Source organism: Neomonachus schauinslandi, chromosome 2, assembly GCF_002201575.2.
Source record: "Neomonachus schauinslandi chromosome 2, ASM220157v2, whole genome shotgun sequence".
Classification (NCBI taxonomy): domain Eukaryota; kingdom Metazoa; phylum Chordata; class Mammalia; order Carnivora; family Phocidae; genus Neomonachus; species Neomonachus schauinslandi.
This window is the reverse complement of record NC_058404.1, coordinates 197,962,814-197,987,110: the sequence shown is the minus strand read 5'-3', so window position 1 is coordinate 197,987,110 and position 24,297 is coordinate 197,962,814. Positions and strand designations below refer to the sequence as shown.

Here is a 24,297-nt window from a genome sequence, read left to right as displayed (position 1 = left end):
AAAATACTTATGAAAGGATATGGCTGTATGAAATGTAATACCATATGGCTATAGTGTTAAAAAAAATATTTAAGAGACCAGTTAAAAATGTTCGGCAAAAAATTACTAAAGCGTAGCCATTGTCTCCGGGTGATGAGAGTATTTTTTTCCTTCCAACTGCAGTCTTTTCAATATTTTAATTTCAGGAATAAAAACAATTTTGTTTTTAATAGAAATGGTTATTCTAATCTCAGAAAGTGCTGTGCTGTAAAACGAAGTACACTAAAACCTATGGTAACACCAAGGCCACTACAGTGCTTCCTTCCTCGTGCTGGCCCCCATCTCAAAGGCAGATTGACCCTCTGGGAGAAGTGGGTGGCCTGGGGATCTGGAGGGGAGGCTGAGGCCAGGCAGCAAATGCTGGTGTCCCTGACTTGGAATTGGGAGGTGGAAGGTGGCTCCCCACCTCCCCAGTATTGCGCCTCAACCTGACAACAGGAAGCGTCCCGGGAGACATGTAAGCCAGAACAGACAAAAGCCACCAGGAAGGCCAAATGGAATTTGAAGCTTGGAAAGATTCAGACCCTCCAGAAGTTTGGACCCCCAGAACTTCCCACTAGATAGCTAATGGGAAACTTCACAGTAATGTGGCCTTACATTTGACTCCATCCAATTTTTAGCCTCCACTTTTCGTATCATGGCAAGTGTATATATATATATATTTTTTAGACTATGGCAGACATAAGAGTTCATCTACCCTAAAACCATTCTCTCTCCCTCCTGGCAGAAAGTTCCAGCTTCTTTAGCCAGCCCTAGGGAGTGAATCCTTGTTCATCCAGGACCAATATGGCAGTCCAGTATTTTTGGGCCAGTGATTGATCGAGGGTATGGACATGTGACCTAGTTAAGACCAATAAGCTACAACGGGAAGTGTGCAGGTAGCTTCTGGGATGTGTTGTCCTCCCTAGTAAGAGGCAAAAGGAGGAAAAGCCCCCTTTACCCCTTCACTCTCTTCTACTCTAGACACTGTCACCTGGGGATATGTCTTGTGGGGATATGCCGCAGCTGCTATGCTGAGACCTGGAGAGATGAGCCTGAGAAAAAGAGCCAAGAGTTGGAGCATAGTGGAGCAGGACAGAAGGAGCCAGGATCTTCAATGATGTCACTGCATTGTGGACCACATCCTTCTGGACTTCTTCTTAGTGACATGAGAGGTATCTTTACAGTGCCAGTTACTATTCGTTGAGTCTTCCTTACTCAACAAAGCATCCTACTGGTCAAAGATTCTCTCCTTGACCAAACTACCCAGGCTCCTCTGAACTTTTCACCTAGGTCTGACTTTTGAGCCTCCATGTTCACCTCTGTATTGTCCAATTTTAGCAAGAATCCTCTACACTGGTTTAGCTAGAATCCCCCATCCTCCACACCTGATCACCCTCAACATCTAATTGGGTTCCTCACTCACCACCATCCTCCAGGTGATGTCTGATCACCTTGGCCTGCCTTCAGCAAGAATCCTGTTAGTTTAGTGAGAACCCCCCCACCAGCCTTCACGTTTTCTCTCAGTAATTTTCCATCCACTGATCCCCACACTGCTCCTTGGCTGTAATTTCCCACTGCTCATACTATATTTAGAGTTGAGCCCCATCTCTCCCCACTGCAAGACCCCACTGCAATGGTACCTCCATCTATCACAATGCCCACCCCCCCTTGAATAAGGTCTTCCTTACTGTATTCAACAAGTGTCATTGAATATTTTTTTCTTCAGCAATAGGAGTTCTTGCCATAGTCTGCTCTAAAGTAGGCTTGAGATTGTTACAATGGGGTGGGTCCTCCAGGGCCCTAGGACACCCTGATGTTAGAAAAGAACCCTAATTACATGCACCCTGATGTTTATAGCAGCAATGTCCACAATAGCCAAACTGTGGAAAGAGCCAAGATGTCCATCGACAGATGAATGGATAAAGAAGATGTGGTATATATATACGATGGAATATTATGCAGCCATCAAAAGGAATGAATTCTTGCCATTTGCAACGACATGGATGGAACTGGAGGGTGTTATGCTGAGCGAAATAAGTCAAACAGAGAAAGACATGTATCATATGACCTCACTGATATGAGGAATTCTTAATATCAGGAAACAAACTTGAGGGTTGCTGGAGTGGGGGGTGGGGTGGGAGGGATGGGGTGGCTGGGTGATAGACACTGGGGAGGGTATGTGCTATGGTGAGCGCTGTGAATTGTGCAAGACTGTTGAATCACAGATCTGTATCTCTGAAACAAATAATGCAATATATGTTAAGAGAAAAAAAAAGAAGAAGATAGCAGGAGGGGAAGAATGAAGGGGGGGAAATCGGAGGGGGAGACGAACCAGGAGAGACGATGGACTCTGAAAAACAAACTGAGGGTTCTAGAGGGGAGGGGGGTGGGGGGATGGGTTAGCCTGGTGATGGGTATTAAAGAGGGCACGTTCTGCATGGAGCACTGGGTGTTATACGCAAACAATGAATCATGGAACACTACACCAAAAACTAATGATGTAATGTATGGTGATTAACATAACAATAAAAAAGGAAAAGAACCCTATTTTCTGCTTTCCATGTAGTTTCCTGCTAAGCATCACATGAAACTTGGGTTATTATATGAAGCTGCCTGATGTCTTAGGCAAAGAAATAGGTAAGACATATTTTGAACATTTAACCATGGGTAGAAGAGAAAGGAGAAGAGGTCTTTTGAAGACAGCTGAGAGGTGCACCCATAGGAAGGCTGGATTATGGGTCAACCAGGAAGAGGTTTTCAAGTGCCTTCTCTGGTCACTGGGCAGAAGCTACCTAGAGGTGCCTTGGGGAGGATTCTGAAGTTGATCTGGGTTCAGTGAGATGGTGCCAAAACTAACTAGTGGTGTCTGCCCTCACAGCTGGTTGGGAAGCTGGCACACATCAATGACATTTTCTTAGTGGTTGGGGTGAGACTGAGAAATAAGGTAGGACTAACAAGAGGGTTGGGCTGTAAAAGGGAGTGCCTGTGTACAGCAGGGAGAGGGACAGGGTAGTGACACATTATCATATTTTTTTGGAGTTCTGCTTATTCTCATTGTTATGTCTCATGTCCATGACATTGTCTTGTCATTGGTAAACTGACATGGGGAAGGCCACACTAAATATAATGAACACTAGGAGGCTCATGTATTCTTTCAATGAATATTATATGGGGACTACTTTGTAGAGTGCCATGCAGTGTTCTAGTTGCTGAGTGTAGAGTGAAATGTGGTGGGCAAGACCCCTACTCAGGTGGAGCTGAGAGTCCAGGGATACAGCCCTGAAATATGGGAGTCCTCAAGCATGACAGAGCAGCCCATCCTGAGGGTATCACTGCAGGTGGTGAGGCCTAAGCAAGTATGCACCCCTTTCTCTCTTTTCCTTGCCCTTCTTCCCCCAGTGACCTAGCCTTCCTATAACAATTCAAAGAAAGAAAAATCACTGCCCAGTAAAATTTTACCATGAAAAATAAAGATTTCCCTTCTGACCCAGACTTAGTTACCAAAAAGGTCCACAAAGCCTATGATATCAATATCTCTTCCCATAATTGTGGCCACTGTAACCATGGCAAAGATTTACATACACATGCAGAGTTTATCATCATTATCATCTTGCAACCTGCAATTACCGTGTACACAGTTCACCAGCTTAAAATTTAACATCTTTTTAGCATATTTTCCCACAGCATTAGCTGTAAGATGCAAAGTGCAGATTATGTCTATATAGATAAGCCTTGTGAATATGCAAGTAAATTTCATTTACTAGTCAATGAAAAAAAACAATCCACAGGAAAAATGCTTGTCAGCAATACAGAGTAACAAATTGTGACTCAGAAGACATTAATAATGCCCCTATGCTTTGATCTAATAATTCGACTCCAGGGAATTACAACTGTAAGAAAATAGTGCTGAATGCAAGGGAAAAACTTATATAAAAGATGGCCAATCTGGCATCATTTATGAGAAAGGGAACTAGGAATAAGCTAAATACCCAAAAATAAGAGACAATTTAAAAAACATTACAGTATATCCATATGGTAGGATGATACCCAATGGTTAAAACATAACATTTATCTCTTATTGTTGTAAATTGGATTATTGGTCCCAATTTTTCACTCCCCCACAGTCACATTATACATACACATGGGTGCCATCGCTTCATGGTTAGCAGAGTGTACTTTACCCCTTGACTTTGGGTCATGTGATTTTCTTCAGCCAGCAGATGGTAACAGATGTCACCCAAGCAGCAGTATGAAATGCACTTGCATAGTTGGGCTTGACCTCTTGCACTTCTGCCGTTGCCATGAGGACTTGGCCCATATTGCTTCTGCATCTCCAGCCTTGGCTTCAGAAACGTGAACAAGAATTCTGAATGCTTACTGCTGTGTGTATTTGAATGATACATGGAAATGTCATGCAGCAAAAACTGATAAAATTAAGCAAATTCGTAGCTACATGGAACCTTGTATTACGCAAGATAGAGGCACAGTAATAAATATTTATTAAAAGATTAGAAAAATGCTTGTGTGACATTGTTAAGTGAAAAGTGAAATAAAAATGGCATTTTCAGTCTAAGAGGAGAGGATGGGGTCCCTGTGCTCAGAAAGAAAACATTAGGAAATCCATCAAAAAAAGATTATTGACAATTTTTTCAAGTTTTCTAAATTTTTTAATATTTCTATAATGAGCATGTATTAACTATAAAAAGAATTAAAATAATGCACCAGAACTGAGTTGGGTTAACATTCAATTTATCCAATGATAAACTAATCCTAGAAGGAGGAGAGAGAAAAATTGAACAAAAGGTTAATAGTTAAATGAATTAAGAGCCTATTTAGATATATTTTTAATAAAAAAAAAACAAACAGAAAAAGTGGGCAAAAAGGCAATTTTCACAGAGGACATATAAATAGTGAATAAAAACATGAAAAAGGGGTTCATTCTTCTCAGGACTCAATATCATAGACATTAATGAAATTCTTATGTCCCACATCAAATCTACTAAATTAAGAAATTTAACAATGCTAACACTTTTTGGAGAGAAAGTCTGGTAGAACTGCTATATTTGTGCTGCTGGCAATAAAACTTAAGACAAATGTTCTGGAATGCCAATGTCTTACAAGTTACAAGGTTCTAAAGACATTCAAACTCTTTATTTCAATAATCACACTTGGAATTTATACTAAAGAAATAACTCAAGAGGGCACAATTAATTGTAATGCCCCAAAATGTGCCTACAAATTCTGCTTAGAGTCCATGTCCCGACATGGGCATGAGTGGAGTGGGACTCCAAGGAGCCCAGTGAAATAACAGGTGAAAAACTGGAAGAGATGAGAAGACATTTCAGAAGCTTTCCAGAGTTGGGGACACAAAGTTTGGAGTTCATTCAAGGTAAGTCAGTAAGGGTAAGTACCAAGTCCCAGAAGCAAAGGCTATATATACTCTAGAATGAAAAGTAAAACCAAAAGATACCCATCCCAACACAACCTAAAATCAAAACTCTGAAGATCAAAATGAACTGTCATCAATTTATTGTACTGATAAACTCACACTCTTCAGAGGAAGAAAGTAACCAAGTGGAAATCCTAGAATTGAAAAATAAAAATTAAAAATTAAAATAAAAATTTAATTTAATAAAATGGTGTAGTATTCATAAAACATTCTAAAATAATAATGCTAGCTAGTATTTATTGTGCCTGGGATGTGTTCAGTGCTTTACATGTATCATCTTCTACAATGTACCATCTATAATGCCTAGCATATAAAGAAAATTACTAGGTATGTAAAGAAACAAGAGAATGGATCCCATGGTCTAAAAAACAGTGTCCATAGAAATGGACACACACAAATAAAATGTTGAAACTGGCAGAATTGTTAAAGAATTTATAAGGAAAAAAATGAATATGGTAGACAAACACATGAGGAATTTCAGGAGAAAGATGGAAAATTTGGGAAAGCAAATGAAGATCCTAGAACTGGAAAATATAATATCTTAAATTTTAAAATTCATTTAACAGAAAGAGTAGACTCAATAATGCAGAAGAAAGAGAATGCAAACTTGAAGACAGAGCAATGGAAAAATTTCCAAACTGAAACAAAGTGAGAAAATATATTTAATACACACATAGGGAAAAAAATGAACAAAGTCCCCAACAATCTGTGGAATGCTATCAAGTAGTATGACATGCATGTTATTTGAGTGCTAGAAAAGAGAAAGAAAGAAAAATAGAAAAAAATATTGGGCAAAAGTTTTCCAAATTTGATTTAAAACATCAATCCACAATCCAACAGGCTCTGTGAACCCTAAGCAGAATAAATACCAAGAAAATTACATCTTGGTACAACACAGGCAAACTATGAAAGTCAAAAATAAAGAAAAATTGTCAAAGCAACCAGGGATAAAAAAGCAAATTACATACAGAACAATGATTTGAATGATGCCTGACCTCTCATCAGAAACAAGAATCAAGAAGATAATGGAATGATAACTTTAAAGTGCTAAAAAATTATCAACTTAGAATTATGTGTCTAATGAAAATACCTTTCAAAAATGAAGGTGAAATAGGGACATTTTAATTAAATAAAAGTAAAAATGAATTGTTGTTAGCAGACCTGAATTACCAGAGGGGTAAAGGCAAATTTTTAAGCAGAAAGGAAATGATATAAGGTAAGACTGAATCTACAGGGAGTAATCAAGAACAGCAAAAACAGTATGCCTGTAGCCAAACATAAAACATTTTTTTCTTTTCTTAAAGACAATTGATATTTAAAGAAAAATAATAACCATATACCATGGATTTTATATCATATGTAGAAATAACATATGATAAGACAGGACAAAAATGGGAAAATGAGGGGCGCCTGGGTGGCTCAGTCATTAAGTGTCTGCCTCCAGCTCAGGTCATGATCCCAGGGTCCTGGGATCGAGCCCTGCATCAGGCTTCCTACACAGCCCTCTCTCACTCCCCCTCTTGTGTTCTTTCTCTCACTGTGTCTCTCTCTGTCAAATAGATAAATAAAATCTTTTAAAAAATGGGAAAATGGAATTATACTGTTGTAAGATTCTAACATATATGAAGTGATATAATATTAATTCAAATTAGGCTGTGATAAGTTAAGAATACATATTGTAACCTCTACAGCAACTACTTAAAAACCGTAAAGAGGTTTAGCTAAAAAGCCAATATTCAAAACAGAATGCAATATTAAAATAATACTAGATGAACAAAAAATACAAAAGGAAAAAAAGAGCAAAACACAAGGGGAACAAATAAGTAGCAAGGTGACAATTAAACCCAACCTCATCAAAAATTATATTAAACATAAGTGAACTAAATACTCCAACTAAAAGATTTTCAGAGAAAACAAAAGGAAGATTCAACCATATGCTGTTTAGATTGATGCTTATATTCAAAGATACAAATAACTGAAATTGAAAATGAAAGGATGGAAAAAAATTTACGAGACATACACTATGCATTAAAAAGTTGGTGTAACTATACTAATCACAATCATGTAGAATTCAAAACAAGTAGTACTTCCAGAGATAAAGATTATTTCATAATGGTAAATGTATCATCTGATTGAAAAAAAATAATCCTCAATGTGAATCTAACTATTAACATATTTCAAAAGTCATACACACTACAAAACTGCAGAGAACAGAAAAACTCACAATCATATATAGAGATGTTAATACTCCTCTCTCGGTAATCATTTTTTTTTTTAAGCAGCAACACTCATTAAGGATATAAGAGATTTTAACATCCCTGAAACTTATAGAACACTGCAGCAAGCACTATAGGATACATATCCTTTTCAAGAGTATATGGCAAGTTTACCAAGGTATGTCAAATACCACAACATAATAAGTAAGTCTCAATAAATTCCTGGAGACTGAAAATAAACCGAACTGGGAGTGGGAGCCTCAGACAAATGAGAGAGGTGAGTCTCTGTGGACTCCTGCTCTAGATTTCTAAGTGTCTTGGTGTTGAAATGGTGGGTGTGGAAGATGGGAATACAGGTGCAGGAACAGGAGGCCTACAGGTCAGAGGGCAGGTGTGATGTGCAAATAAAAGTCAAGGATGACTCTAATGTCTTGGCCTGAGCAACTGGAAGAATGGAAGTGCTATTTGTTGAAGTGGACAAGACAGGAAGGAGCAGATTTGGGGATGGGGCAGAGAAGTAAGAACTCAACTGAGAAGCACTAAGAGTAAGCGTCCTATTAGATATCCATGTGTAACTTTTGAGTTGGGTTGGCAATTGAAAATTTAAGTCTGCAAGGTGTAGGCTGAGCCTAGGTAGTTGTCAGCAGATAATATATTGGTGATATTTTAAATAGTATTTCTTCCATCCCATCTCAAACAACCTCATATTTGAGACCCTCTGCCCTATTGACCTCAACCAGAAATCTGTATCAAAATCTAACACAATGTTCCCATTACTTACAAACACATAAATGCCATCTAGCAAGATGAGTGGGTGCATCCCCCACAGAGGCAACACAAGGTAAGCCAAAAAATAAACCAAAAATTGCCAAACTGCATACCAGGGCCCGATCTTGTGTGTTATTTGCTGGCTAAGAAAGAAAAATAATCTATGGTGCCTGGCTGGCTCAGTCAGTTAGGCAACCGACTCTTGATTTTGGCTTGGGTCAGGGTCATGATCTCAGGGTCATGGGATCAAGCCCCGTGTCAGGATCTGCACTCGGCAGAGTCTGCTTGAGTTTCTCTCCCTCTGCCCCTCGCCCCACTCATGCTCTTTCTCTCTCTCTCAAATAAATAAATAAATCTTAAAAAAAAAAAACAAAGAAAGAAAATAATCCTAAATCATAGTTTTCTTTCTCTTCCCACCCACCACACCACAGAAATTAAAGGGATTGGCAAATAATAGCTCTGAAAGATTTATAACCTCAGTTTAAGACCATGATACCTAGGAAAGAACAGCAACATTTGTTATTTTCTGGAAGAAATAAAATGCCAAAGCAAACTACTTTCAAATGTAAATCCAAAGCAAACATAATTCTGGTTTAACGCATGAAAGGTGTGTTCCACTAAGCTCCCTTTGATTCTCCCTGAAGATTGATGGAGTAATTATACTCTGGAGAGCAGGGATAAGAAACTGTGTTGGAACTTATTAAATATGACATGCGGCGACTTCTCAATTTTGTTTAAAAAGTGTGCTTAAAAATAATTACATTTTAAATGGAATTCATAAATTTCTTACATCACTTAAGTGAACTGCAGAAAATCCTGCCGCACACACCAAGATTTTGTTGAATTTGATAAGCTGTATCATCTACAGGTAGAAACTCCCTGGCATTTTCCACAGGGTGACGGGACCAGAAGATCTGCAGAGCATCTTTAGTTGTAGTTTTGTTTACGTATACATCAATATACAGTGATTAAAGTAACTCTATTTATGCAATTATATTCCATTGTGGACATTTACGACCCTCCTCCCTTTCTTGTGGATTTTTATAATGCTTTCATAGCCACCAGTTTCTCCCTCTGCCAAGCCATTCTGCATTCTGCAAGTATCATGATCATTCTAAGAGGAAAACCTGGTCACATCACCCCCCAGATGAAGCTTTAGTGTCTCTTCATCTTCTACCAACAGGGCCAGCTTCATGGAAGTGCAACCTGAGCACACAGAGCTCTGTGCTCAGAAGGGCCCTGCACTTGGCTTAACACCCAGGGGTTGCTTTTATCCCTGAAATGTTGCTCCCTAAGGGATTACAATGACGCACGTGCATGAGCAGAAACATTGGCTATGTGGCCAATGTGTGTGGCCCCCATTCATCTGTAATGCTCCACAAGCCCAGAATTCTGGTAGAACCACAATGTGTGCAGGCTCAGCAAGACCCAGGTAGATGAGTTTTGTCTACACCTGAGTAATGAAGGGCAGTGACATTCTAAGGAGTATGAGGGACCAAGGAACCCTATGACACCCTCCTCCCCAAGTTATGTGTGAGCTAATCCCTGACGCTGAATTTAAGACACAGAAGGGACAAAGATGGGACAACCAAAGCTCCTTTTTCCTCTGTCTCCTTACTCATTAGTAAGCTGAAGGTAGAGAGCATTGGCACAACATTCACATATCAAGGAGAGAAATTAAAACAGTTGAGTTCATTTTGCATAGCATTTCCTCTGTTCTGGTAAGAACAAAATACGTATGCATGCATGTGCTTTGAAATACGAATTGTGTAATTCTGGCAATTCTGCACACGAGTTAACTGCTCTTGTATTTGCATTTAAAATGGGCATTGCACAATATTCTTTCCGTGATAATTTAAAATTTTAAATACTGTTTGCCTAGAATGCTATTAAGTAGCAAATTAGAAAAAAAAACACCACGACCAACCGAGAGAGATGGAGACCATGGAAGAAAGGAAAAAGCTTCATAATTTTGTAGATTTAATGGCAGTTTTGTGGTTCTTGCACAAGGGAACCCATTTTTCTTTCATGCTGAGTCCCACAAATTAGGTAGCCAGCCCTGCCAACTAAGAAGTCAAATTCCTCCGTGTTACTGACCTGCGCATACTGTGTCCCCCCCCAAATTCATATACTGGAACCCTGACCCTCAATGGGGTGTTATTTGGAGGTGGGGCCTTTGGGAGGTAATCAGGGGGAGATGAGATCATGAACATGGGGCCCCTAGGATGGGATCAGTGCCCTCAGAAGAAGAGACAAGAGCTCCCTCCCTCTCCACCAGGTGAAGATATATCGAGAAAACAGCTGTTTGCAAACCCGAAGTGAACTCTCATCAACACCTTGATCTTGGACTTGCCACCTCCAGGAGTGTGGGAAATAAAATGTCTGTTGTTTAAGCCCCCAGTGTGGGGTATTTGCTGTAAGGCCCTAACTGAGACACATAGCGTGACATTCTAGGATCTTGAACGTCTGGTGCTAGCCTTAGTCTCCAGCCCCATCTCTAAGGCTGCTCCCCCTCCCCCATCATACCCGCTCCCTATTAACTCTGGGGTACTGAACACCTTCCAGTTCTCTCTGCCCACCTTGCCTCGATACATGCGGCCCCCTCTGCCCGGAAGGGCCTTTTCCTGCACCATCTTCCCAGTTTCCTTCCCCCCACATGACCTCCCCTTGGCTGTTACCTGTCCCTCCTTCAGAACAGGTATCAGAAGTTGCCTTTTCTGGAAACACTTCCCAGACCTAATTTGGGGCCTCATCTGAAATGACACATTGAAGTTACTATATAATGGTAAAACTAGGTGTATTTGTTTCCCAGGGCCACCATGACAAAGCACCATAGACAGGAGGGCTCAAAACAACTGAAATTTATCCCCTCACAGTTCTGGAGGCTGCAATTCTAAGACTGAGGTGCCAGCAGGGTTGGTTTCTTCTGCGTCTTCTGCTCCTTGCCTCTCTCCTAGTTTCCAGGGAATTGCCTGCAATTTTCGGTGTTCCTTGGCTTGTAGGTGCATTACCAAACGTCCCAATCTCTGTCTTCATGTTCACATGGCATTCTCATGTGTGTGTCTGCCTTTGTGCTCCAATTTCCCCTTTTTATAAGAATACTAGTTCTACTGGGTGAGGGCCCACGCTAGTGGCCTCATCTTAACTTCATTGCGTCTCTGTCTCCAAATAAGCTCACATTCTAAGGTACTGGGAGTTAGGCTTCACCTAACTTATTTGGGGGGACTCAATTCAATCCACAACATGTGGCATCCAGAAATCTTTTTCTTCTTTCCTCTCAAATGCCTAAGAGGATGGACATTTTCTAAAAGACAGGGGCCCAATATCTAATCCTCCCTAAAACCCCACTCCAGCCTCCAGGGCCTCCATGGGATTTAGCAAACACAAGACTCGAAAGGTGGCTTGATCCACGTCAATGACACTGACCACCAGCGAAAGGACACCTGCTCCCTGGTCACTGTTTCACATGACTTGGCCAGAGTCAGGCTTCTAAACACACGCCTTGCCCTTCCTGACAGATGTAATAAGGTCTCGGGCAAGGAAGCTTTGAGGGCAGAGTCTGTTGGAATGGGCTGTTTCCTGGAGAATGGAAATGGGAAAGACCCTCCTGACAGCAGGGCCTGGCAGTCGCCTGGGAGGAAGTCGGAACACCTCCTTTTTCGGGCTCAGGAAACAGCGGCTCTCACCCAACATCCCTCTGCTCACATGACATACCTTACACAGCCGGGTGCTGACATCACCTCACTCCGTTCCCAAGGCAACGATACTCTTGTAGCCCCATTCTCAAGAGGAAGAAACTAAGGCTTAGGGAGGTAAAGTCGCTGGCCCACAGTTACACAGACAATACACAGAAAAATCAGGATCTCACCCTGTGGAACCCCCAGACCTCTGCTTGCAACCTCTATGCACTGACCTCCCTCAGTCACAAAATGTGACCTTATTTAGTGAACTTTACACAGCACTCACTTCATTATGTGCCAGACTATGTAGTAAGCATGTCACATAGAGTAACTCACTCCTCAAAACAGTTTATGAAGTAAAGCCCATTTCCTGTCCATTCTACAGAGGAGAAAACCAGCAATCAGGAAGGAAAAGACACTTACTGGAGGTCACTCCACGAGCAGGTGGCAGGGCCAGCACGGAGCTCTCGGCAGTCTGACCCCAGGTCTGTGCTCTTAAACGCTACCCTAGTTAAGGGGCCTCCCTGCTGGAAGACTCCATGATAAAGCCGGCCTGGGGGCCTGGTGGATCCCAGAGATGCACAAGCCCAGAGGCCCACACCCCATCTCTAAGGGGAACTGACTGGAAGAGCATCAGGCTGCGCTCTAGCTTATGTCCTCGGGGGCCTGCTGTTACCTTCTCAGCAACTGAGCCGGGCAGGCCCTGCATCCACACAACCACCGTCTACCCCACCGACAGTTCATCCACTACAGATCCATCCAAAAAATATCCACTGAGCAAGTCACAAGCGAAGGGTCTACAGAAGGCGCACATAGCCACCCTGAACATCACTGTTGTGCATCTACCTACTTTACTTTATCTTGCTTCCTATTTAAGAAGTCTTCATCCATTTCCAACTGCAGCTAGAAACATGAAGTTCCTCAGCAGAAGGTTCTGTTAAAACAAAACCAGTCAAGATAGAAAACAGTATTAAATAAATAGCAATAGGGGTATATAGGGCTGTGGTAAAAAAATAATAATAATAATTCCCCAGGTGGGATACCAGTGATGGAGCTGGGGAGAGACTGGTAGGAGGGAAAGAACTTTCCAGTTATCCAGAAAGAAGTGGGACCAGCGCCCCAAGGTTACCACCTACGACACTGAGTGAACCCCCAATAACAATACCTCTCACACAGCGTCATTCTTCAGACACCAGGAGGGACCCTGTTACCCTTTGTAAGTTGCACAGTGATTTTTCTCTGTATTTTCTGAAAATTGCTCAAGGACAAGCAGCTACGAGGACAGACACTTTGTAAAGCAGTGGGACCCGGATGAAACACTGCAAGAGCCACGGGCCCTGTGCTCGTGGAGACTCCGGGCTCACAGGAGACACAGACACTAATGAAGTACTCATGTGAATAAATGTAGAACTAGCACTGTGATAAATGCAATGAAGAAGCGTGCGGTAATGTGGGGGTGGGGGTGGGGGTGGGGGTCTTGACCCAGCCTGGGAATCAGAGAAGGGACCCAGGAGAAGGATGAGTGGGAGATGACCAAGCCGAGCCCGGTGGGGTGGGGGAGCATTTCAGGCAGAGGCAACGACACGTGGTAAGGCCCTGGGGCAGGAGTGACATGAAACGTCCCAGAAACCAAAAGGATGCCCCGCGGTCCAAGAGCATAAACAGGAGCACTGAGTATGAGCAGAAGGAAGGTCGACAACTGCACAGAACAGTAACGCAGTAACAGTGAGCTGGGGTTTGGGCTAAGAACTTGAAGCACGCGGAGTGATTTAACTCATGCGGTGAGGGAGAAGGATGGGATGAGATGTGCGAGGTGGACAGGTTCCAGCCCCCACAGGGCCTCGGGGACCATATCACAGTCTGAATCTGTAGCCCGAGAGCAGTGGAAGCCACTCCCGAGTGCTGAGCACAGGACTACCGTCACTGCTGTGACTTCAGTCATGAGTCTGGGGGGGAGGCTGCATGGGGGGGCGACGCTTGAGTGGAGGTGGCAGTGGGTGGGGCCGGAAAGATGGGGCACATTTGGGAGAGACTTGGGAGGTAAAATCAACACAGCCAAGTGCCTAACTGGACTTGTAGGGGAAGGCAGATGGAAATGCTGAGAAAAACCCTGAGGTATTTTGGCCTTTGCAACAGGATAGATGACGGTACTACGTGCACTAAGCTGGGAGACTCTGGAAGCACGTGAGTTTGATTGAGGTCATTTTGGGCTTTCGGTTTTTGTTTGTTTATAGATTTTATTTTATTTATTTGAGAGAGAGAGAGAGAGAGATTGCACTGGGGAGGAGCAGACGGGGAGGGTGGGAGGCAAGCAGACTCCCAGCTGAGCACGCAGCCCGACGTGGGGGCTCCATCTCAAGACCCTGAGATCATCACCTGAGCTGAAATCAAGAGTCCCCCGCTTAACCGACCGAGCCACCCAGGTGCCCCCGGTTATTTTGAATTTGAGGTAATCTTTTGAGCATCCAAGGGGAATTACATACAGAAACACAGATTTGGAGGCCAGAGGAGAAATACGAATGAAGGAAATAACTTACTGAGTCACTGCTAAAAGAAACAAACAAACAGGGTTCTAGAGGGGATGGGGGAGGGGGGAGGGGGTTGGGTTAGCCAGGTGATGGGTATTAAGGAGGGCACGTACTGCATGGAGCACTGGACGTTATACGCAAACAATGGATTGTGGATCACCACATCAAAAACTAAGGATGTATTGTATGGTGACTAACATAACATAATAAAATTAAAAAAGATAAAAAATAAAAGAAAGAAACAGGCACCAGTTATTAACGTAGTGTCCCTCAGCTCCAAAGCCACTGCTTTGTGACGATGGGGCAGGACTCCGCAGGCATTTCTGCGTTGCCAGCCGGCTTCCCGCTAGGCACTGCCAACAGAGGGCGCAAGAGAGGCACCGCCAGACCAGCATGGGAAGGGACTTTTCTTCCACCTGGTTGTCCACCTGTCAGCCAGCAGGTGGGCAGGGGGCCCGGCAGCCCTCCCCTCAGTGGCCCTCATGGATGAGCTGCACCCTCCGGAAAGTTCCTCTGCCCCCCCCCCCCCCCCAGTAGGCTGCCTGTTCCTCTAGCCACCGGGCCCTCTCCAAAGAGATCTGAAACGCAGCCTGACCCTCAGCCCTGCCAGGAGGAGCCGTTCTGGGGGAGCTGCTACTTCTGTACTCCTAGAGTCTTCTCCGACTCCTTTTCACAGTTAGCCTTTTTACTAGACGAATTCTTTGTATGACATGTTCCCTTTCTGAAAACCGGTGTGGCTTCAGTCTCCTGACTGCACCCGGACTGAGGCGGGGTGACTGGGCATGCGGGGGTGAAAAGATGAGCAGGGAGACAGGACAGAGGGCTGAGCAAGAGGCCCAGGGGCTCAGTCTTGAGGAACTCCAAGATTTACCGCAAGGGAGAGGAAGCCCCATTGTTTTCGGCACGGGAATATTCCTCTGGGGTGTCGGGACCCTCGCTGCTCCTTCTAGAACAGTTTCTCCATCTCCATCTGCAATTGCTCTGAGCCCAGATTTTAGACAACTGAGTACTGCTAAGAATATTTTGTTCCTTCCAAGTCTCTCAGGAAAATGCCTAAGCTCAGTGCTAGCTTATGCTGTTTGATCCTCCTAAAATACCGATCCTTTTTCTCTTAAGGCATTTAAACCCTTCCCTCAAGACTCGACATAAATCCTGTTTCCATCTTAACACCCTCTTCACTCCAGCTCATATTGTGGGAAAGCCATCGTCCCTTCTCTCTACCCTTCTGCTGCCCCATAAAACAGGAATTTTGTCTTAACCAGAAAGCAACGGGAACCATCTCCGCCTAGTCTCTCAGCGGGAAGAGAAGTGATATCCCGCATCGTGATATGCAAGAGTCTGATATCCATTAATCTTTACAGGTTGACGTTTGGGGAAATTTCTCAGGAGGTCTCTGTGCATTATAACCGGGATCCACCAAGCTGAGTATAGAGCCCACTCCGCAGACTCCAGTCTGCTCAAGCAAGTCCCAAGGGCGAAATTGGGGGACAGCAATCGAAAGGTCATTCTGGACTCAAATCCAAGGCACCTTCTCCAAACAAACTTTAGTGGTAGTAAGTGTGAACGTTCCACGTTTGTTTCTCAAAAGCCTGGGAACTGGGAGGAATGGAAGAAATCGACCCCACTAAGCGATTAATTTCGCCTTTCATTCAACCAATAGCTGCTGTGTGTGCCTTCCCTGGCCCTGTTCCAGGCCTTGCAGACACAAAGATGAAAAAGAAAAGCTTGCTGCTCTTCCAGAGGTCTCAGTCTAGTGCAGAAGATGGACATGTGGTCAAACAACTGAGATGAGCCAAAGTGTTCCAAACCATGTCTCAGAGAACACGGTAAAGCAGGGACTGGTGTGGAAGTTTCTGTTTGTTTCACTTGCCCTTGTTCTCTTGATACCCCAGTACTCCTCAGGAAAATCCTGCCCAGACTTTCTTAGTCCACATTCCTCAAGTGATGCCAACTCCACCCCCAGGATCAGAGGGTGGGCATGAGACCCAGCCTGACCACGGAGAGCCTCATTTCTCCCCAGTCACAGTGATCGGTTCAAGAATGCTCAAGACCGGGGCGCCTGGGTGGCTCAGTCGTTAAGCGTCTGCCTTCGGCTCAGGTCATGATCCCAGGGTCCTGGGATCGAGCCCCGCATCGGGCTTCCTGCTCCGCAGGAAGCCTGCTTCTCCCTCTCACACTCCCCTTGCTTGTGTTCTCTCTCTCTCTGTGTCTCTCTCTGTCAAATAAATAAATAAAAAATCTTAAAAAAAAAAAAAAAAAAAAAGAATGCTCAAGACCTAACCACAACTCATCAGAATGAACCCTGGAATTCTTTTTCTGCAGCAACTATGAAAAAAGAGGCTCCTTTTCCACCCTCAGAGCTACAAGGCTCTGAGCCTCGAGGTCATAGGGGCCCCATGATGAGAGAGCGGGCCTGAAGCCACACAGAGGACAGCAGAGAATCCAAGGAGGCAGATGCCTGATGACATTGCTGAGAACCTGGTTCCACCAGGAGATGCACACCTTCATTCATTCATTCATTCATTTATTCATTTATTCATTTGTCCCTCAAAAGTGTATGGGCATCTGCTGTGCCCCAGGTGCTCTTTTAGGCCTTGGGTATACAGCAGTGAATAAATCCCATCACATCCCTACCTTAACATAGCTTGTGACCACATGGGGAAAGACAGACTATAACTAAGGGAATAAGTAAAATAAATGGTATGAGAGATGATGATAATTGCTATGAAGCAAAGGAAGGCCAGGAAGGTAGGCTGGGAGTGCCATAGTAAGTAGGGTGGTCAGTGAAGGCCTCACAAGGAAGATGGCATTTGCATGAAGACAAGCAGAGGTGAGGGAGAGGGTCCTGGGAGAGAAGCCCTGCGGGCATGGGGAGCAGGTACTGGGCTACAGTATGAGAGCGTCCGTGTGTCTGAGGGGCACGAGGGAGGCAGGTGGGCTGGAGAAAGGAAGGAGATGGGGTCAAAGAGGCCGGGCTTGGTGGGCATCTATAAGGACTTCTGCTCTTACTTGTTGCTAGGGCAGAAGGAGAGGGGGTTGAGCAGGGACTGACATGCCCCACGCCCACTTCTGCAGGATCACTTCGGTGTGGCATTGAGGTGATGCTGGGGAGAGGGGAGCAAAAGCAAGGAGACCAGTTAGGGAGGCTACTGTAATAATCTAAGCCAGAGGTGTGACCATGGCTTGGACCAGGTGGTAGTGATGCAGGTGGTGAAAAGTGGCCAGAGCCAATTAATTCCCTTCAAAAGACCTCATGTTGGTTAACTGAAGGAGGCTCACCTGCCACACCACATTACACCTCATCTCAGATGCCATCCACATGAAATGCACAGTCGTTTTATGTACCACTAAAAGGGAAATGCTGCCAATGAATCTAGGATGTGATTCTTTCTAGTCCCTTGAAAAAGCTCTTTTAGACCCATTATATATCATGCTCGTGTGAACAGCTATGACCACATGCAAATAATAAAACTACATCACAAATACCACACTGGCCGAACTGCATCCCCAGTTCAGAGATTTCAAACATGGAAAAATGTGTGCCTTAGAATCAATGAAATACAATAGTTTGTATATACATGTCTGACTTTATAGAGATGATTGACACACACTTTAAGCTTATACAATTCATATCTATTTTCTATGAGTGTTGAAAGGTAGAGATGGATCTCACCATTCATTTCTACTGAACAATCTCATACTGATTTATGGTTATTTTCTTAACCTCCCCCACCCCCCACCCCCCACCTTGTAGAAGACAAAACACATTTTCAAATGAGGTCCAGATCTAAAAACCTAAGGTTTCATCCTAGACTCCTGCATGAAATATGCACATGCCTGATACAGCTATGAACACCGAGCCCCTAAATCCACATCCCTTACATGGCACCTGTCCAGCCTCCACCTCTGTAGAGACTCTCATTATAAGAGCAAAGTTTTCAAAAGACTGTCTCCAGATGAAGCATGACTGCAACTCAGGGGGTGATTCTTTGTTGTTTGTTTGTTTGTTTTTAAAGATTTTATTTACTTAGGGGGTGATTCTTTAATTGCCTTGGATGTCTGACTATTTCCAAAGGAAAGCAACATTTGTTGCAGATTTGGTTAGACCAAGAAGATGTTTTCATGTTCTGAGCTACATGTCAAGTTACCTGGACCAATAATCATATAGAAATAACACTTAGGGCGCCTGGGTGGCTCAGTCGTTAAGCGTCTGCCTTCGGCTCAGGTCAGGATCCCAGGATCCTGGGATCGAGTCCCACATCGGGCTCCCTGCTCGGCGGGAAGCCTGCTTCTCCCTCCCCCACTCCCCCTGCTTATGTTCCCTCTCTCGCTGTGTCTCTCTCTGTCAAATAAATAAATAAAATCTTTAAAAAAAAAAAAAGAAATAACACTTAAATGACCCTTTAATATATGACATTCTAAAATGAGAATACCCAGAGCTGGTTATGAGGTTCTTAAATCAATACCCCCAAATGTGTGGATGCCAGCCACAAATGTATAGAACATTGATTTAAAAAAAATCCTTTGGAAATATAATTTACAACATGTTTCTGGAGTTCTAAAAAATATTCAATTCCTTGGATCCAATAATCTCTCCCCTTGTGCTTTATTTTAAGATATTTATTTATTTACTTATTTATTTGAGAGAGAGAGAGCACACACACACGCATGTGCACGCACACACACACAAACACACAAGAGAGGGAGAGGAGAATCTTAAGCAGGCTCTATGCCCAGCAGGGAGCTCGACGCCTAGCTCGATCTCACAACCCTGAGATCATGACCTGAGCTGAAATCAAGAGTCGGACGCTTAACTTGACTGCGCCACCGAGGTGCCCCAGGAATTCCTTTAAAAGAAGGGGAAAAAAGGGCGCCTGGGTGGCTCAGTTGGTTAAGCGACTGCCTTCGGCTCAGGTCATGATCCTGGAGTCCCTGGATCAAGTCCCGCATCGGGCTCCCTGCTCGGCAGGGAGTCTGCTTCTCCCTCTGACCCTCCCCCCTCTCATGTGCTCTCTCTCTCTCTCGAATAAATAAATAAAATCTTTAAAAAAAAAAAAAAGAAGGGGAAAAAATGCACAAAATTTTCAAGCAACTTATTTATAAAGATGGAATCATGAAAATAGCCTAAATGTCTAACGGTAAGAAAATATTTAAGTAAATTATAAGAGTCCCATTTGATGGAATATTACAGCCCACTCAACTACTGATTTGAAGACACTGTTGCAACCTAAGCCACTTTAAATACAGTGCTAAGAGAAAAAGCAGAAGCCGTTGTATCTGCGGCAGGTGGACGCTTATACGAAAATATCTAGATGTGGATAAGCACTGCGTGGGGGGTAAAACAACTTAAATGCAATTTTGACATGAAGTTGGAATGGGAGAGAATTTTTTTTTCATTCCTAGAGGTTGTATTATGATGTGACTGCCCAACAAATGCTTTATTTATTTTTTAAATTTTTGTTAAAATTTTTTTGTTATGTTAATCCCCATACACTACATCATTAGTTTTTGATGTAGTGTTCCATGATTCATTGTTTGCGTATAACACCCAGTGCTCCATGCAGAACGTGCCCTCCTCAATACCCATCACCAGGCTAACCCATCCTCCCACCCCCCTCCCCTCTAGAACCCTCAGTTTGTTTTTCAGAGTCCATCGTCTCTCATGGTTCGTCTCCCCCTCCGATTCCCCCCCTTCATTCTTCCCCTCCTGCTACATTCTTTTTTTTTTTCTTTCTTAACATATATTGCATTATTTGTTTCAGAGGTACAGATCTGAGATTCAACAGTCTTGCCCAACAAATGTTTTAAGAAGATGGCCTGTGAGATGATTATTGTAAACGAGCAGGTGCCAGGGTGTACTGTTACTAGCTTCTGTGCAAAGAGCCCCGAAGAGCCCCGTGGGGTGGCGTGGCGGAGCCTGACCTGAGTGCTGGGCTCATGTGCACGGCTGAACGCATCTGTGAGAGTTACATTTCCCCTAGGCCTCCAGAGGCAGCACAGGGAACACTGTTAGGTGCCCACTTCTGGAGTTCAACAGACCTGGGTGTGAGTCCCAGCTCATCCACACACAGGCTACAGGCTTTTCCTGGGGTCCCCGATTCAGTTACCTCTCTAGTACAATGCAGATTCTGAGACCTCCCCAGGCCAAGTTGTGATGATTCCCAATTAGGCATGAAAAGCAGCCCGTGCACTGTGTCAGGAAGTTAGTTGTTAATATTACCTGAATGCAAGTTAAACTTTTGCCATCTTAATGAAAGTGGGCATGATACAGTTATGCAATGCAAACTCTCAGCTAGGGTTTAGTATTAAATTACTTACAAACCAGACTTGTTTTTGCCCAGGCAGGTGTTTGCATCTTCAACCACCCAACAACTCTGGTTTGGGAGAGCATGTGCGTTCACTGGACCGTGTCACTCCCCTGCTTAAAATTCTTCAGTGACTCTGGATGCCTATATGATCAAGTCCAAACACATGACCACTTGGCCCTTTAAGGCTGGTCCAGCACTTGGGGTTCACCTCCATACCTTCCAGCCTCACACTTCACACTGCCGGAGTACTAATCACCCCCAACAATGTCTCCAATGAGCACTGATTACTCTTTACCATCTGCCTTTGCACATTCTGTTCCTTCCTTCTAATACACACTTCCCCTTCTCTACCCACCCCTCCTTACTGGTAATAACGTCTGCCATTTGCACAAGACTCAACACCAAAAGGAAATCTTCGTTGCCCCTCCTCCCTGCCCCAGGGTTAGGGACCCTCCTCTAGGTTACCATAGTTCTCTGAGCTCCCTGCATTGTCCTGGGTATTTATTTGCTCCAGGAGCTCCCTGAGAGTTAGGATATTTGCCTTCATCTTCTCCATATTCTTGGTGCCTAGCACAGGGATGGGTACAAAAAAAGATGATCAGTCAATGCCTACAGAATAAATGAATCAATTGGTGGCAAATAACAGTGCTTTACTTGCACAGGAAAATATATGAGAGATACGCTGGCAAAATCAAACAAGTTAATGTTTCACTGGGCTGGAAGCTGGCAAAATGAGGCAAGTCCTAACCTTGTACTTCAAGAGCCCTGAAACAGGTAGTCAACCTTGGGCCCAATCTGCTTTTGGAATGAGGAACAACAACAGGACAATCAAAAGTTGGCTATACCAGATATAACTATTTTGCCAATCAATATTTTAAAGAATGTTTTCTGGGATAAAGGAGAGAGACAGTTGTCAGTATAAGGGAGGCAAATTTCCCCTGCAAATAAAAGAAAGAAAAATGCTAAGAAAATTACCTAAAGTACGACCTTTGATCTAGGCTAGAACCATGAACCCCTATAATTTTTGGAGGTGATATGTAAGTTTGTGCTTTCTTCTATGAAGGGGGTCCATGGTTTTCACGAAAGGCTCCCATTATGGGCTCATTGGTTGTCCCCTCCAAACTTCATGTGGAAGTTCTAACCTCCAATCTGACTACATTTGGAGATAGGGCCTTTATGGAGATAGATGTTAAGTGAGGTCATAAGGCTGGGGCCTTAATCTGATAGGACTGGTATTCATGTAAGAAGAGGAAGAGACACGGGACAGCTCTCTCCAGCACCTCAAGCATAGAGGAAACCAGGAAGAGAGCTCTCACCAGAAACCAGCCCTGACAGTACGTGAGCTCCGACGTCTGGCCTCTCAAACAGTGAGAAAACAAATCTCTGTTGTTGAGGCCACCACCAACAACAAATTCTGTTGTTTAAGCATCAGTGGTACTGTGTTATGACAGCCTGAGCTGACTCATACAGATCCCTTCACCAAGATAGATAGGAGGAGAGTTTCGACTTGTTGCAAATAGAAGGGTTCTGATGCAAGTCATGCTCTCCACCTGTCACTAAGTATTTGTGTTCTCATAGGGTCTGAATAGCCCTGAATGTAATCATGAAGGACAAAAGTGCTCCGAAGGGGACCAGTCTATCCCAGAGTCGCCCCAAGTAGGCTGTCCCACAGCAGAGCACACCTGCAAACAGTGATTGACTTCCATGGAGAAGTTCAGGGTTAGTGTGAACTTGGCCAGGGACAAGTTCGGCTGCATGTGTCCAGACTCTTCATGGGACACCCAGGGGCCTCCACCACCTCCCTGCCTACCTCTCATCCATCCATGCCTGGCTCTCCACCTGCCTGTGCCCCAGACTAAAGAACGAGGAAGGCCTCCGGTCTCCTTGGGTGCCCAGGTGCCTTCACTGGCCCCACTCACCACCCTTATCAACATGGATGGTCATGGATTATTCGTTGTCACTAGACTAGGAACTCCTTTCGGAAAGCACCAAATCAGGCTGACCCACTTAAGTTATGTTAACTATCTTCACGTAGCCTTTGGAGAGGGGCTGTCTGGGCCAGCATGTGACTACCACACACAGCCTTGGCCATTCTAGAAACCATGATCTGTGCCCACAAGCCTATGCCTGGGTGGTGATAAGCACTGCCTCCAGAGGCCAACTGGCCAACCCCCAAGCCAGCTCTGCTCCTTAGGAGCTGTGACTAGGCCACATCCCTTCCTTCAATTGCCAAATGGAACAACAGAAGTACCTACCTGGTTGCTTGAGGACCGAGCGAACACATATAAAGCCCTAGAACAGTGCCTGGCACATAGTATGTGCTCAGTACATCCTAGCTCTTGTGTGGGGGCACGGTGAAGACCAGAGAAACCAAAGCATTAAGAAACCAAGCTTTTAAAGGCAGAGTTAACAGATAACCAACAATACCGTACTGATTATAAGACACTTTTCACATGGATTACCAGTGGTTAAGCTTCAAACAATCCCGTATTCTAGGGTAGTAGGTGGTATCATAATTCTCAACTCATAGGTGAAGAAACAAAGGTTTCAGAGAGGTTAAGCAAGTTGCCCAGGACACACAGCGCTGGAAATGGCGTTTTGCCAGTTCAAATACCGAGCTCTACGGACCTGAGCCGCAAGGAAGACCAGCCCTAGGGTTTAGATGAGGCTGGACAAGCTACACCACCCCTCCGCCAGGGAGGCTGCCACAAGCGGGACGCCTTCCTTGGAGTCACGGAGTTTAACCAAGAAAAGTTTCCCTAGGCTGTCCTGGGCGAAGCAGGAGAGCAGCGTGGAACCTGCCGGTGCACGAGACCAAACGCGTCGTGGACGGACACACACACACACACACAGGCCGCCTCCCTGAGCCTCCGGCTCTGAAGGAGACCCGGGCTTGGGGAGCTGGAGCCGAGCAGCACCCGGACTTGCGTCCGGGGCAGCTCCTCCTTCCGCTCCCCAAGTGAAGGCTGGGCTGCAGCCCCTGTCCGAATCGGCGCGCCGGCCCGGAGGGGCAGCGGTGCACAGGGGGAACCTCGGCACAACCCGCGCGCCGCGCAGAGGGAAGGAGGGGTGCGCCCCTCGCCTCTTACCTTCCTCATTCTCGTCAAACACGGGGGGCTTGTGGGAGTGGTTCCCGCCCATATTCCGCCGTAGCGCCTGCCGCTGCTACATGCCCGGCCGCGGCGAGCGGGGAGCGCGGAGCCGGACGCGGGAGCCGGACGCGGGACGCGCGGCGAGCGCCCAGCCCAGGCTGCAACCGCGCGCCAGCCGGAGGGGGCCGAGCGCCGCGCAGGGGCGGGACCGCGCCCGCCGCGCCCCCTCGTCCCG

General features: G+C 44.7%; 1 protein-coding gene across 2 annotated transcripts in view; it reads right to left on the bottom strand.

The window, feature by feature from the left end:
- Positions 1–24,111, bottom strand: part of STK32B (serine/threonine kinase 32B) — a 384,614-nt gene extending 360,503 nt beyond the window's left edge. For both annotated transcript variants that reach the window (XM_021677602.1, XM_021677603.1), the window contains exon 1: positions 24,060–24,111. In XM_021677602.1, the coding sequence (XP_021533277.1) occupies positions 24,060–24,111 (52 nt within the window). The remainder of the gene's footprint in view (positions 1–24,059) is intronic.
- Positions 24,112–24,297: the final 186 nt, after the last annotated feature.